This window comes from Harpegnathos saltator, unplaced genomic scaffold (assembly GCF_003227715.2).
Source record: "Harpegnathos saltator strain DR-91 unplaced genomic scaffold, Hsal_v8.6 scaffold839, whole genome shotgun sequence".
Classification (NCBI taxonomy): Eukaryota; Metazoa; Arthropoda; class Insecta; order Hymenoptera; family Formicidae; genus Harpegnathos; species Harpegnathos saltator.
Window position 1 is genome coordinate 771700 of NW_020230692.1, and position 16028 is coordinate 787727.

The 16028-nt window shown below is 39.0% G+C and overlaps 2 protein-coding genes across 3 annotated transcripts in view; one reads left to right on the plus strand and one right to left on the minus strand.

Moving 5' to 3' along the window:
* tsl (membrane-attack complex domain containing protein torso-like) overlaps positions 1–2262 on the plus strand; it is a 43077-nt gene extending 40815 nt beyond the window's left edge. For both annotated transcript variants that reach the window (XM_011136755.3, XM_011136756.3), the window contains exon 4: positions 1025–2262. In XM_011136755.3, the coding sequence (XP_011135057.1) occupies positions 1025–1420 (396 nt within the window). In that variant the 3' untranslated portion in view covers positions 1421–2262. The remainder of the gene's footprint in view (positions 1–1024) is intronic.
* A 1016-nt stretch (positions 2263–3278) lies between these two features.
* LOC105180590 (tetratricopeptide repeat protein 5) lies at positions 3279–6241 on the minus strand. The gene is made up of 8 exons (XM_011136754.3): positions 5851–6241; positions 5371–5721; positions 5044–5286; positions 4717–4770; positions 4435–4620; positions 4148–4320; positions 3925–4069; positions 3279–3844 (listed from the first exon to the last, which is right to left on the minus strand). Exons 1-8 carry the CDS (start codon positions 5932–5934, stop codon positions 3725–3727), a joined length of 1356 nt encoding a protein of 451 aa, XP_011135056.1. The 5' UTR covers positions 5935–6241; the 3' UTR covers positions 3279–3724.
* Between the last annotated feature and the right edge of the window lie 9787 nt (positions 6242–16028).

Consider the following 16028-nt stretch of genomic DNA (forward strand, 5'->3'; position numbering starts at 1 on the left):
AAAGTAACTATTAAATTAGTTACCAAACAAATGTAACTAAATTAAGTTACAGTTATAGATGGAAAAAATGGAACAGAGTTAAGTTATAGTTACCAAAGATAACTGTAACTGTAACTTTGTTACAAATAACGAGTTACTTCCCAACTCTATATCGAGATACGATTTTATATATTATGATACAATTGATTGTTTCTTCGAAGATATTCTGTCAACTTGATGATATAAAACTTTATATATCATATGCAAAATATTTTCCCGTATTACCTTGAAATGTATTTGTGTGTTTCGATTTCCGACTAAAAATAATTGTACAAGATTATATATAAATTTTGCCTCTATATGTGGTCATACATTATGCACACTGCAAAAAATGCTGTTGTGCAAATATAAACTTGATGACCTTGAGAAATTGCAAAATCTTCAGATTAAGAAAAATCACGGCATTTTTGTAACAGCATATTCTTGAGACTAAATAGAGTAAAAAAGTTTAGTACCCTCCCCCCTTATTTTTTCTTTCGACAAATAGTTACCGAGATATCATAAGCCAAATATCGAAAAAGTTATTAAGTTTTCTTTAAATATCTAAAAAATATTAGGCAAATAGAAAAATATTTCGGACAAAAGTTGTTCAAATTGTTTGGTGGAAAAAGATAATATAATAAAAATGAGGATTTCCACTTAGGATTTATAGTTGACCTCGATTTGACCTCTAAGTTTGATCCCTGGGTCAAGTTCAAATTCACCACTAGATGCCCATCTCCAAAGCCTAAAACTCTTCTACTTAACATTTTTTTTCCAAAAACATCGTCCCTTCAAATTAATCCGGGGTACTCATCTTTCCGGTACATCCTGTATAATAATATATAGTTCACATGTAATTACACATGAGCTTATCACATATAATCGTTTTTCTCGATCGGAATAATATGTGCATATCCTGACAATACCTAATATGGCGCTTTCTCAGCGTAGGAATGTCAATACCACCTTCCAGGAAGATTCCCCGCGTGTATCTTTCTTCCAGGTTTTCGTGTACACTCCGCAGGTGTACTCGCGGATAAAGGAACGACTGAAGACGCGCGGCGTGGCGGAGCTGTCGACTCTCGAGCTGAGCAATTACTTCTCGCCGTGGTACGCCGAGCACATGGGCTCCATACAATCGGCGAGCGGCAACCGCAGCGTGGAGGCTTGGGCCGTGCAGCGTCTTCGAGTACAGTACTACATCTTCACTTACGCCAGCCTGCTGAAGCTGCACGGCGACACGGCGCTGCTCAAGCAGCTGGACGGTCTGCTGGGGGACGAAGCGTTGCTGCAGCTGCAGCTGCGGACGTTGGCGCCCGCTTTCAAGGATCCCAAGAGGCGCGACTGGTTTCTTGAAGTGATCGACAATTATTTCAAGCTCTGGGAGGTGAACATGTGACACCGCCAGCTATGCTATGTTTATTACGGACGAGCTCGGACGAGCCTTCCCGGAAGCTTTACCGGGAAGCTCGCGTATTTAAGCTCGCGCTCTCGTAGGTCATTAAATGGCGACCGGCCGCTAATGATTCCTCGCCGTGTCGCGGATCTGTCCCGCGACACTCGGGGAGTGATCGTGATGCGACCTAACGCCCAGCACGTTATTTGTCGACGTTAACTATATAGGTTCCTGTTGGACGGATATATCGTGTTCCGCCACACACGCACACATACTCACGCAGAGACACATATACACATACATACACACATATACACACAAATACAGGTGCGATAGACAAGAATGCGCGTGCAAGAATGCGCGCCGTGTTTTGTTATAAATAAATATTTATTATTGTAATCATTAGTAGAAAAAACGTGTCTTTATACAAACATTTTTAATATATCACAAGCATTATATTCGTAATATCTGACTGAAGAACATGGTGTGTCTCGCGCGATATACCGCAAGTTCTTTACTCGAAAACGATCCATTGATAACCGCGTCAGGGACAAGAGGTGATGTGTTTTTGGGAGTATAAAAAAGGATTTGTGCGTTTCATCCGTTTCAAACTGATATGCGCCCTCCTGTTGCACGCGAATAGGCTCAGCGGATCGTTACCTCGCTTGAGATACGAATTTACACGTATAGTTAATGTATCGTATTGTAAGACCTGTTTTTTTTTTGCCTTTTTTACGAAGCAGAGAACGCTGTTCTCGCGCACTCCCGCGGATAGGGAGCGAAGAATTTACAGATGAATTCGCAGCGCGACTGTGTATCGACGTTGTAGAGAATTGTAGATATTGTAAGACAAATCGAGATTTATTCCGATTTATCACCGCGAGACAATCGACAGTATGTACACACGGTTTCCGTGAATTTAAAGCCAGAATTCGAAGGATCTCGACGTAAACACAGCACGATTCACCTTCTGATCTTACGCAGAACAAAATTTAGCACGATGTTCTAAATCCGGCAATACAATTGTTTCTTTTCTTGTTTGTGCATACGCAGATCGACACGATAGCGATGATATTTATTTACGCTTGGGTCTACTAAAATTCTCCGTTGCATTATGTTTACATGTTCGTGTGTCGTAACTCTTGCTAATTAGGAGGAGAAATAATGGCGATATCTCCAATGCTGCTCAGATGAAGTGGCGCTTGCAACGTACAGCTAAATTATGCATAAAAGAAGAGTACGTGTCGTGCCGGTTTGTGCATGTGGATATCTTGCTTGTATGTTTGATTTAATGATTTCAAGAATACAGTGTCTGATATCAAGTTTTTGTAACCTAATAAACAAGAAACAAAGTCGAGAGAGAGAGAGAGAGAGAGAGAGAGAGAGAGAGAGAGAGAGAGAGAGAGAGAGAGAGAGAGAGAGAGAGAGAGAGAGAGAGAGAGAGAGAGCTACAAAATGCCATATTATCAATGTATAAAATTTGATACTGACGAAAAATATGAGGCTTGTGACACGATAATACTCGCTCCGCCTTAATACTCTGATTTATAGATGCTTGATATATAAACAGCGCTCTATTATATTACAATATAATAGAAGACGATAACGATATTACGATAAACAAACGGCACTACGCGAAATGGATTTCCTAATACATCAGCATCAGCGAATTGTATAAAACTACGATATTTCCAGCAAAAGAATATTCTTGCATCTTGTACTTTAATATTCTTTTTCTCGTACGACTTAATCCTGTTATGAATCACGCTGAATGAATTATTCAACATCAAACAACAGTACAACTTGAAATGTCATATAAATAAAATATTACGATATTTCTATTCTCTTATCGTGAGGTGAACATAAAAGATGAGGGCAAAGTCTTACAGCTCTATAAATCGGCGGATACAGTGATCGCCTTTTTTGTGCACAAATATCGCATTAATATCGCAATAAACAGTAACATGTACATCTTTTCTCGTTGATTTCAAAGATGTGATGTCTCAGACCTCCATGTGAGTATTTTTCTTGTACGTTGTTATAAAATATAAAATTGTTGTAACATGGCATATATTCTAAGCAATGTCGCAGATTATTTTTGATTATTGCCGATGTAACACTTTTTCAAATATATTCATTTTCAACTTATTTGTCATGCGCAGCATACTTGAGGAAATCAAAGGACTAAAGTATATCAACGAGCTTTTTTGCGTTATCTTTGCTCTTATTGGAAAAGGATAGGATAGAAAATCATCTATACCTGGCTGTTGTATGATTCAATGCTCGATCACCATGTTTCATTTAGACTCAATTCGTCTTTTTGAAAGTATGCAAGTTTGCGCTAGCTTGTTGTTCTCGACCTAACTTTCTTCCGTTAACTACGAGTACGACTGGTGTCTCAACGCGGATAGATTTGTAATCGAAATCCTAGAACGGGAAATACATTATTGTAACAATGGAAAACCTCGTCGATATATATCGATTGTTTGTAACATGCACATACTAACATTGTCCATGTAGGAAAATTTCTGATGTATGACGAAAGGTTCTGGGATTCCGACGGAATCTCCGACCGTAACTCCTCGGCCTTTAGCGAGATTGTACACGGTAACAACGATACAAGTCTTTTGTTCATCGACGAGACAGAAAGCGCTGAGAATAAACACAATAAATAGTTATACATCAGGTTAAGCAGGGAAACATGCAACGGTATAGAGGATAAACACTTACAATGGGACGCAATCCGAGTCTTGTATCCAACAAACCACTTTACCAAACACGACTTTTTCTGTATTCAATCCGAGAGCCAATTCCTTTAATGGAATTAGCTCTAACTTTATAGATTTCTCTCCAGATGTGTATGATCCACCCTTGTACGGTCCTAAATGTTTAATATCCAATGCCTGCATTTAATCATAAACCTATAAATATGTATATTATGCCAAAATCACACGTTATAAAATTAATAGAGCTTGTAGCTACTACTAATTATTATTAATTTAGCGCTATATATGTACCCGTATCATTTGGTATAGCCGTTTTGGTTTTACGTATCCATTGTTATTGATCGAATTTTGTATATCTTTAAGATATTGTAATAATTCGTCCCGTTTGTTACGTGGAGTTTCCCACAATGGATCTAGTGCCATCGCATTTTCGAAAGAACGTAACGCTAAGCTATATTCCTCTTGATATTTTAAGGCCTAAAACAAATTTGCCAAATGGAAACGATTTCATGTATCCAATTAGATAGTATGTTTAACATCGAAATTGGTATTAAAATTTTTATTCATACTTACTACTGCCTTATTATAAAACAAGTCGGGATTACTTTTGGCAATGATATCTTTTTCCTGAAAAGATCCTTCAATTTGAAAAAGAACAAGGAAACTTTAAATATGTTAAATATTTAAATATGGCATCTTTTTTAAGCAAACTCAAATATAAGATGATCAAGAATAAGATCCTTATATAGGCAATAAAAACATCGCAATAGTAAGGAAGTAACTATTTAAACCAGACTCGATTGCTATTCTTTTAAAATAAAAAAATTGACAATGTTTTTATATCAATATGTGAAATAACATGTTATAATAACAGATAAATATTACCTATGTCCAACTTACCGCTTGCATGTATGCTGACATACAAAGACGTAAGATAGTTGGACTTTGTGCTACTGTAAAAAAGGAAGATAAATAAGCATTTCCTAATATGGCCCAGGATATGCCGTCTGTTGTGTCCAAACTCACAGCCTCCTTGGCATACTCTACTCCCTGCTGAATATTTTTTATTCGCTGTTCCATAGATGAAGTCTGCTCTTGTCTAAGTACCATTGACAAATTGCGCAACGACACTTTATTTCTGTCCTATGAAAGAAACAGAATATGTCAAATAAATTCTTGAATCAACCAGATACCTTAAGCATGTGACAAAGAAGGGAAACTACATACATGTGGTAGGGCGCCGATGAAACAATTTTTAGCCTGCTGTATATCATCATTTTTCCAGTAACATTCCCCCAATTCATTCCATGCCTCTATTAATTTAGGCTCCAATTTTACAGCTTTGCTCAAGAGCTCCTCTGCTTGTGGAATGAAACGATCCACAACATTCAGAGCTTTTCCCTTTAAGTAATAATAATTTGCGCGTGAACCATCAATTTCGTATCCCTTGCACTCGTCGAACTTGCTCAGTGTGTCCTTCATCTCCTTCTCGACATCGCTATTTTTCCTTATAGCTTCGTCAATAGAATGTGTTTCAAAGTAGCGATCTCGAAAGAGGTACAAAGCATTCACCCTTTCCTGAAATTTGTAATAATGTATAAGACAATATATATCACGCTTTGAATCACTTGCAATCGTTTCAATAGTACGAAATAATCTATCAAACGGGATAAACGCAATGGGAATAATTCAATAGATTTTTCTTACTGTTAATGCCACTATCGGATCTTCTTTGACAGTGTTTGAGCTTTTCGCACCTGCGACAACCTTGTCATCTATAATCGCGGACATTATTCACGAGCTATTATGCACACGAATGTCACGTCCAACTCGTGAACATTATTATACGTTACATGCTTTTTAGACAACTTTTATGCACAATCCCTGGCAAGTGTATGAACTTAATTGCTGGGTACTAAATTATCATTCGTCAGCTGTCAAAACAAAAGCGATGGACAAACATAGAGGTTCCCCGATCTGATCATGAATAAAGGAATACTATTGTCACACATACGCCATCCCATTTTTGAGCTGAAACTACGTTTGCTACACCCTTTTTCAGACGTTGCCGGTAACGTCTCTGATTACCTCATGCTGTCCATCAGAGAGGAAGCTGAGAGCGGCCAACACGATGTTTTCGGCGACACTGACTTTCCGCACTGGGAAAGGGCGCCATCTGCATCCATTTGAGAGAGGAACTACGATGCTACATCCACTTTCAGGTCTCGGCGGTAAAACCTGCATGTGATAGCAGTCCGTGCTACATCCACTTTCAGGCGGTTTATGTCCGTGCTACAACCATAATAGCGTACTTGATAAGCACGGTCTCGCACATTGTTACGCGTTTGTAACATGAATTAACATGTTAACATGTGCAAAAAAAAATAAGAATTGACATTGTGTACAATTAATATCATGAAGATCATACAAAGGGTCCGGTAATTAACTGCCAACCCGAAGTGTGAAGATAGATTGAGTTAAGTCAAACATAAAAGTCCTATACCGTTTTGCGAGATTCACAATAATTATTGAGTTATTAATGATAGAAATCTGAGGAGTAGGAGCGCGCCGACATAGGTGATTGGAGAAACGTTGCAGCTGCTCAGGGCAGCGATCATGAATCTTTTCCCTAGCGTGAACTAGTGGAAAATGAAAGACTTCTGGCAATTAGTGAAAAATGAAACATTTTATATAAATTTGTCAAATCGAAACATTTTACACGACAACTCTGAGTTGTTCAACATGGCAATAATTGAAGAACGATGACAATACCGATTGTTTTAATTAAACGATGAAGATAACGCAGACGTTTAAACTATACTGTATTTCAATTACTAATGCGATACAAGTTACTAACGATATAGAAATATTGTATAAATGTATCGTTATTATAATAAGTCTGTTGCGTTGCTTGAACGTTTCTCACCTCTTCTTGCTTCCTTCAACATTTGAATATGCTTCCGTCTCGTTTCAGATATAAAAAGTACGAAAAGTTGAAACAACACGACAAACCTAACAAAAGCTGCAAGAAATAAAGCATCAGTGCGCAATGTGACGTAATCAAAAGATTGCATAACAATATCACTAAGTAATTAAAATCTTTTTTAAAAGAAGTACGACAGTTTGCGCACTCACGCAGTTCGTGCACGGCGCGGTTAAAGTATCACGAGTGGTGGGAGGTTTCGCGGCACGAAAGACGCAAGCATGGGAGTGTCTTCTCCGGAGCTGAGAATGACGCGAGAACTATGTGTCGCTTGAATGTGCCCGGTAAGCAATCGGACATTTCCCGTCAAACGTACTCTTGGAGAAATCCATCAATCGTGAGCTTGTAATATTGGATAAGTCAAGTTTGGCTTTGGATTTCCTCGACGGCAGTCTTCTACGAGAGAAACATGACATTTAAAATTACCGATTCTTGAGATTTCGGACGTTTAAATAGTTTTATTTTCAGTTACTTTCAGATATCTTTTGAGTCGTCGATCTTTGATGGAAAATCATACATTTTTAGAATCATTGATTTAAAAATTATAAATTTATATAGTTATAGATAAAATCATAATTACGATTAGATCTGAAAATGGATGTCAGAAATCGAAATGGACTTTTCGATTGTGTAGCCAATGCACACAGGACTGCCTGATTATCTCAACAATCCGGCGAAATCCGACTGAACCAGAAATTCAAAATGCAGGTATAGGAACGCGTCTGTCAGCCGAACAAGTCGCGAGCGTGGCGGCATAGATGACAGAATGCGCGAGGCTTCAGAAGGGTATGGTCGGTCCGCGAAATATCCGACACACAGAGTGCCCATCTATGCACCAGCGAGTGACATTGGATTCGTGAAGACGACAATCGCGCGAGTGCACATAGAGCACGGCTGCGACGTGGAAGTGCATAACTCGCAGAGGATCGCGGCTTCAATGACTTTCCGTTAGAATCGAACTCTTTATTAAAATGTAATTATAAAACTGTTGATTCGCCATATCACAGAGGTATACCATTTTATCTAGTTTTAGAGAACAACACTGGAAGTTCTTACCGAATAGGGATCCCTCCTCTCGCCTGATCCTGATCCTATTTGATTGAGAAAAACTTAACCGTAGTATTTGACTCATATCTCATCCGTATAGTCGAATAATTCTCACACAAGAAGCGTAAGTAGCTTTCGGATTCTGCAGAGCCTCCGCATGTGACGGGAGAGCATGTAGTAGAACGTGAGAGCGAGCAACAGAGTCACCAGGCACAGCAGCAGATTTCTGCCCTTGGCGCGACTCGTCTTCCACTCGAGCAACTGGTGCAGCTGCGAGAAACGGTTTCGATATTGCGCCAGCAATTCGAAGGTGCTACGCAGCGGATAGAGGGAGCGATAGAAATCATTCAGCAGAGCGCGAACGATCTCGTTCTCGGAATGTCAACTGGGATCTATGTTATCGTTCAAGCAGATGAACTTTCTGGAAGAAGGCAAGATTGTGAATTGAAATTTCAAGAGAGCTAAAGCGGAGACTGGTTGACTCGGTCGAATTCAATCTTTCATTCCTGATTGAATTCTGATCCCCATCTCAGAATTCTCATACCTGCCAGATCTCCGATACCTCCAATACTTACCCTAGTCAGGACGGATATAGTGTGCATTCATTTTCTCCGGAGGTGTGTCGAAAAAAGTGTCCAGATGTAACTGCCCCCGTGGCTGCTCTCAGGTTTTTCTCTGATATCATAAAGTTCAATACATATATTTGTAACGCAATATATACTATAATATTGAAGCCGATAGGCCGAAATCAATGCGATAATAAAGGAACACCGACTATAAGTTAATTATTTGTGATAACTATTTGTGATAAGACGCTAATTTAGATTCGAAATAAGGATGATCCGAGCAAATCGTATTGAGTTGTGACTGAACGTTTTAAAGTTAGAAGTCACAAAAATTTAAAAAGAGAGAGACCCAGAAATAACGAGTCATCAAATATTGATTAAAAAAATATGAGTAATGAGGTTTTAATATAGACACAAAGTAACTAAGATCCTCATAAATTGTAACGACGTGCGCCTACGCGTTATCGAGAAATTGAAGCCGATAGGCCAAGATCGACCGGTGCGAACATAACGAGTTACAAGGTACAAATTGCAAAACTATTTGCGATAAGATACTAATCTTGGTTCTAAATAAGAATGATCCAAGCCAACCGTCTCGAAATCCGATAAGGCGTTTCGGAGTTAAAGGCCACGAAAGATGGAAAAATGACAGGCTCGGATATGACTGACGTCACGAAATATTAATAATCAAAATATGACAGTGATAAAGTTTCATTTCAACCCAAAATAAAAAAGATATTCGTGAACCGCATCGAACTGCACTGACGAATTTAGGCCGGTGTGAAGTTGGCACCTCATTTTGTAGCACCGCAAGTTTTAGCGATAGTTCCATTGGCACCCACAATAGTTCTACAGTTCCTGATAGGTTATACCAATAGTTCTGTCGAATTAGTTAACAAAATGGCAGTTTGAAAATATGAGGTGCTAACTTCCCGTAGCACCGCAACTTCCAAAAAAACCAATTTCAGGCACGAAATTTTATAGTTCTAGAATAGTTCTATAGTTCCTGATATGTTTTAGGAATAGTTCTGGCTTCTAACCAATTTTAAATAATTTTTGAAACTCAGCGCCAGCACCGCATCACAAGAGTAAAGTATCAGTTTGCTGGCAGTTCCAGCCGACTTCTGGGTTTCTTTTAGTAGTTCTACAATAGTTCCAACGCTTTAGGTTGGTCCCGCCGCGGGTGTCGGCCTTTAACTATTTTTAAATAATTTTTGAATATCAGCGCCAGCACCGCATCACAAAAGGAAATTATTTAAAAATAGTTAAAGGCCGGCATCCGCGACGGGACCAACCTAAAGCATTGGAACTACTGTAGAACTATTAGAAGAAACCCAGAAGTCGGCTGGGACTGGCAGCAAACTGATACTTTACTCTTGTGATGCGCTGCTGGCGCTGAGATTCAAAAATTATTTAAAAATAGTTAAAGGCCGGCACCCGCAGCGGGACCAACCTAAAGCGTTGGAACTATTGTAGAACTACTAAAAGAAACCCAGAAGTCGGCTGGAACTGCCAGCAAACTGATACTTTACTCTTGTGATGCGGTGCTGGCGCTGAGATTCAAAAATTATTTAAAAATAGTTAAAGGCTGGCACCCGCGGCGGGAACAACCTAAAGCGTTGGAACTATTGTAGAACTACTAAAAGAAACCCAGAAGTCGGCTGGAACTGCTAGCAAACTGATACTTTACTCTTGTGATGCGGTGCTGGCTGCAAGTTTCAAAAATTATTTAGAAATAGTTAAAAGGCGGCACACGCAGCGGGATCAACCTAAAGCGTTGGAACTATTGTAGAACTACTAAAAGAAACCCAGAAGTCGGCTGGAACTGCCAGCAGACTCATACTTTACTCTTGTGGTGCGGTGCTGGCGCTGAGTTTCAAAAATTATTTAAAATTGGTTAGAAGCCAGAACTATTCCTAAAACATATCAGGAACTATAGAACTATTCTAGAACTATAAAATTTCGTGCCTGAAATTGGCTTTTTTGGAAGTTGCGGTGCTACGGGAAGTTAGCACCTCATATTTTCAAACTGCCATTTTGTTAACTAATTCGACAGAACTATTGGTATAACCTATCAGGAATTGTAGAACTATTGTGGGTGCCAATGGAACTATCGCTAAAACTTGCGGTGCTACAAAATGAGGTGCCAACTTCATACCGGCCGAATTTAGGAATTATAGGCGACGAAAGATGGAAAAGTGACAAGCTCGAAAATGACCCATTCACGATATCGAGTCACGAAACATTAATTATCGAAATATGAGTGATAAGGTTCTAATCTAGACCCAAAATAAGAAAGATCTTCGCAAATTATAACAAGGTGCGCCTATTCGTTATCCAGAAAATAAAGTGGAAAGTTCAAGGCCGATCGTTGCGAACATAACGTGTAACCGGATATAAGCTACAAAATTATTAATTATAAGACATTAACCTTCTAAGTCCGTGAGATGACTATAGTCATCGCTACATGTACTCCTCAGAAAGCCGTGCGATGCTTTAAGGCATCGCGAAGTTATTCGCGAAGATTTTTATAAAGCAATATATATTTTTCTTTATATTTTTATTCCAATATTTAAGTCTTCATGTATAATATTGTTTTATATAGAGAATATGCTCGACTTGAGGGAATAGGAGTTAAGGAAAAATTCATCCGCAAACGGTTAACCTAGGTTCGAAATAAGATTGACCTGTGCAAACTGCATCCAGCTGTGATCACGCGTTTCGGAGATACAAGCACCTCTGTTAAGCTGGCAGGACCAAATCGGCAGAATCGATTCAGACCTATTGCATTATTTAGTGCTTATTTTGTGCTAATTTGTGCCATTAATAAAAATTTTGTGCTTCGTGCCGTTTTGAAAAAAATCGTGGCGCTGCTAGCTTAATATTAAGCTAGCAGGACTACATGCAAAAAAAAAGAAAAAAAAAACAAAGAAAAGATATAAATACAACGGCCAGAATTTGTGCTAATTTGTGCCGTCCAAAACAAGCAGCTAAATAGAACCATTCTGCTTGAAACAACGGCGAATTACATTTACCACGATTAGGCTCAAGAGAAAAGTACCCGTTTCCATCAGCAGAATCAATCGGTACTGCTACACTCGAAGCATGATAATTTGTGCCTCTCAAATATTCACTCACAGATTTTGTACTCCTGCCCTTCTCTGGGAAATCATCTCCGAAACCTATTCGGTTTAAGAGTAAAATATCTGTTTTCACAAGCAGAATCAGTCAGTATTTGCAACGTTGAAACCTACTCGACTTAAGACAGCGTGCAAGTGTACAAAGGATATATGTGCGTAAAACAAGGCAATATTTGTACATACATGTCGTGGCGTTATTTCTATGATAGAATTTCAATGTGGTAATACATCTGTAGGGACTTATAAATTAATTATGCGTTTAGTATTTCACGCTGACAAGAGTGATGAATGCAAGGATAATCGTAAATGTAACACTATGTTAACTGCAACACAAATATTTTTATATAGAATATAGAAAAATAGCATAGAACATAGAAAAATAAAATAGGTAACATCGTTTGACAGACCATACAATTTTGTAACAAACTTATAAGAAAGTATGTGGAAGGTAGAAAGTATATGTAAATATTTAAGTATATGTAAATATATGTGTAACGCTTTTTTTTTTTAACAGAATAAAGTTTAAAAGCTATTTGTATAGAGAAGAGAACATAACATTTTGTAATAAATTTTACAACAAACTTTGCAATAAACTTTACAAAGTTGTGATAACGAAATTAAAAATAGTGTTATGTTCTCTTCTCTATACAAATAGCTTTCAAAACTTCATTCTGTTAAAAAAAAGCGTTACACATATATTTACATATACTTTCTACCTTCCACATACTTATTGTTGTTCCAATACTTATAAGTTTGTTACAAAATTGTATGGTCTGTCAAACGATGTTACCTATTTTATTTTTTTATGTTCTATGCTATTTTTCTATATTCTATATAAAAATATTTGTGTTGCAGTTAACATAGTGTTACATTTACGATTATCCTTGCATTCATCACTCTTGTCAGCGTGAAATACTAAATGCACAATTAATTTATAAGTCCCTACAGATATATTACCACATTGAAATTCCATCATAGAAATAACGCCACAACATGTATGTACAAATATTGCCTTGTTTCACACACATACATCTTTTGTACACTCGCACGCTGTCTTAAGTCGAGTAGGTTTCAACGTTGCAAATACTGACTGATTCTGCTTGTGAAAACAGATATTTTACTCTTAAGCCGGATAGGTCTCGGAGATGATTTCCCAGAGAAGGGCAGGAGTACAAAATCTGTGAGTGAATATTTGAGAGGCACAAATTATCATGCTTCGAGTGTAGCAGTACCGATTGATTCTGCTGATGGAAACGGGTACTTTACTCTGGAGCCTAATCGTGGTACATGTAATTCGCCGTTGTTTCAAGCAGAATGGATCTATTTAGCTGCTTGTTTTGGACGGCACAAATTAGCACAAATTCTGACCGTTGTATTTATATCTTTTCATTGTTTCTTTTTTCTTTTTTTCTGCATGTGGTCCTGCTAGCTTAATATTAAGCTAGCAGCGCCACGATTTTTTTCAAAACGGCACGAAGCACAAAATTTTTATTAATGGCACAAATTAGCACAAAATAAGCACTAAATAATGCAATAGGTCTGAATCGATTCTGCCGATTTGGTCCTGCCAGTTTAACAGAGATTTCTCTGTTGATAACTTCGCTTCTACTGGGAGTAGAGAGTTGTCCATGTTGTCCAAAATGTAGGGTTTTGAAAGGGCTTTAATTTGGTACCTGTCCGAAGCCTGTATCTCTAACCGTTTAGGAGATATCGAAGGTTAAAGTTTTCCAAGCTTTCTCCGTCGATATCTCCGCTTCTACTGGGAGTAGAGAGTCGTCACTTACGGCAAAATGTAGGGTTTTGAGAGGACTTTAATTTGGTGCCAGAACCAGGCCTGTATCTCTAAACGTTTAGGAGATATCGAAGGTTAAAGTTTTCCAACCTTTCTCCGTCGATATCTCCGCTTCTACTGGGAGTAGAGAGTCGTCACTTACGGCAAAATGTAGGTTTTGAGAGGACTTTAATTTGGTGCCAGAACCAGGCCTGTATCTCTAACCGTTTAGGAGATATCGAAGGTTAAAGTTTTCCAAGATTTCTCCGTTGATATCTCCGCTTCTACTGGGAGTAGAGAGTCGTCACTTACGGCAAAATGTAGGGTTTTGAGAGCACTTTAATTTGGTGCCAGAACCAGGCCTGTATCTCTAACCGTTTAGGAGATATCGAAGGTTAAAGTTTTCCAAGCTTTCTCCTTTGATATCTCCGCTTCTACTGGGAGTAGAGAGTCGTCACTTACGGCAAAATGTAGGGTTTTGAGAGGACTTTAATTTGGTGCCAGAATCAGGCCTGTATCTCTAACCGATTAGGAGATATCGAAGGTTAAAGTTTTCCAAGATCTCTCCGTTGATATCTCCGCTTTTACTGGGAGTAGAGAGTCGTCACTTACGGCAAAATGTAGGGTTTTGAGAGGACTTTAATTTGGTGCCAGAACCAGGCCTGTATCTCTAACCGTTTAGGAGATATCGAAGGTTAAAGTTTTCCAAGCTTTCTCCTTTGATATCTCCGCTTCTACTGGGAGTAGAGAGTCGTCACTTACGGCAAAATGTAGGGTTTTGAGAGGACTTTAATTTGGTGCCAGAACCAGGCCTGTATCTCTAACCGTTTAGGAGATATCGAAGGTTAAAGTTTTCCAACCTTTCTCCGTCGATATCCAGCCTTCATCCGTCGATATCTCCGCTTCTACTGGGAGTAGAGGGTCGTCCATGTAGTCCAAAATGTAGGGTTTTGAAAGGGCTTTAATTTGGTACCTGTCCGAAGCCTGTATCTCTAACCGTTTAGGAGATATCGAAGGTTAAGTTTTCTAACCTTTCTCCGTCGATATCCAGCCTTCATCCGTCGATATCTCCGCTTCTATTGGGAGTAGAGGGTCGTCCATGTAGTCCAAAATGTAGGGTTTTGAAAGGGCTTTAATTTGGTACCTGTCCGAAGCCTGTATCTCTAACCGTTTAGGAGATATCGAAGGTTAAAGTTTTCAACCTTTCTCCGTCGATATCCAGCCTTCATCCGTCGATATCTCCGCTTCTATTGGGAGTAGAGGGTCGTCATTGTAGTCCAAAATGTAGGGTTTTGAAAGGGCTTTAATTTGGTACCTGTCCGAAGCCTGTATCTCTAACCGTTTAGGAGATATCGAAGGTTAAAGTTTTCTAACCTTTCTCCGTCGATATCCAGCCTTCATTCGTCGATATCTCCGCTTCTATTGGGAGTAGAGGGTCGTCCATTGTAGTCCAAAATGTAGGGTTTTGAAAGGGCTTTAATTTGGTACCTGTCCGAAGCCTGTATCTCTAACCGTTTAGGAGATATCGAAGGTTAAAGTTTTCTAACCTTTCTCCGTCGATATCCAGCTTCATCCGTCGATATCTCCGCTTCTATTGGGAGTAGAGGGTCGTCATTGTAGTCCAAAATGTAGGGTTTTGAAAGGGCTTTAATTTGGTACCTGTCCGAAGCCTGTATCTCTAACCGTTTAGGAGATATCGAAGGTTAAAGTTTTCTAACCTTTCTCCGTCGATATCCAGCCTTCATCCGTCGATATCTCCGCTTCTATTGGGAGTAGAGGGTCGTCCTTTGTAGTCCAAAATGTAGGGTTTTGAAAGGGCTTTAATTTGGTACCTGTCCGAAGCCTGTATCTCTAACCGTTTAGGAGATATCGAAGGTTAAAGTTTTCTAACCTTTCTCCGTCGATATCCAGCCTTCATCCGTCGATATCTCCGCTTCTATTGGGAGTAGAGGGTCGTCATTGTAGTCCAAAATGTAGGGTTTTGAAAGGGCTTTAATTTGGTACCTGTCCGAAGCCTGTATCTCTAACCGTTTAGGAGATATCGAAGGTTAAAGTTTTCTAACCTTTCTCCGTCGATATCCAGCCTTCATCCGTCGATATCTCCGCTTCTATTGGGAGTAGAGGGTCGTCATTGTAGTCCAAAATGTAGGGTTTTGAAAGGGCTTTAATTTGGTACCTGTCCGAAGCCTGTATCTCTAACCGTTTAGGAGATATCGAAGGTTAAAGTTTTCTAACCTTTCTCCGTCGATATCCAGCCTTCATCCGTCGATATCTCCGCTTCTATTGGGAGTAGAGGGTCGTCATTGTAGTCCAAAATGTAGGGTTTTGAAAGGGCTTTAATTTGGTACCTGTCCGAAGCCTGTATCTCTAACCGTTTA

What these genes read in the sequence shown, in the direction of transcription:
- LOC105180590 (XM_011136754.3), bottom strand. Translation starts at nt 5,934, where the DNA reads ATGTCCGCGATTATAGATGACAAGGTTGTCGCAGGTGCGAAAAGCTCA. An exon ending in TCATCGGCGCCCTACCACAT is followed by an intron (nt 5,287 to 5,370) that starts GTATGTAGTTTC and finishes TTTCTTTCATAG; the next exon opens with GACAGAAATAAAGTGTCGTT. An exon ending in AATTTTCCTACATGGACAAT is followed by an intron (nt 3,845 to 3,924) that starts GTTAGTATGTGC and finishes TTCCCGTTCTAG; the next exon opens with GATTTCGATTACAAATCTAT.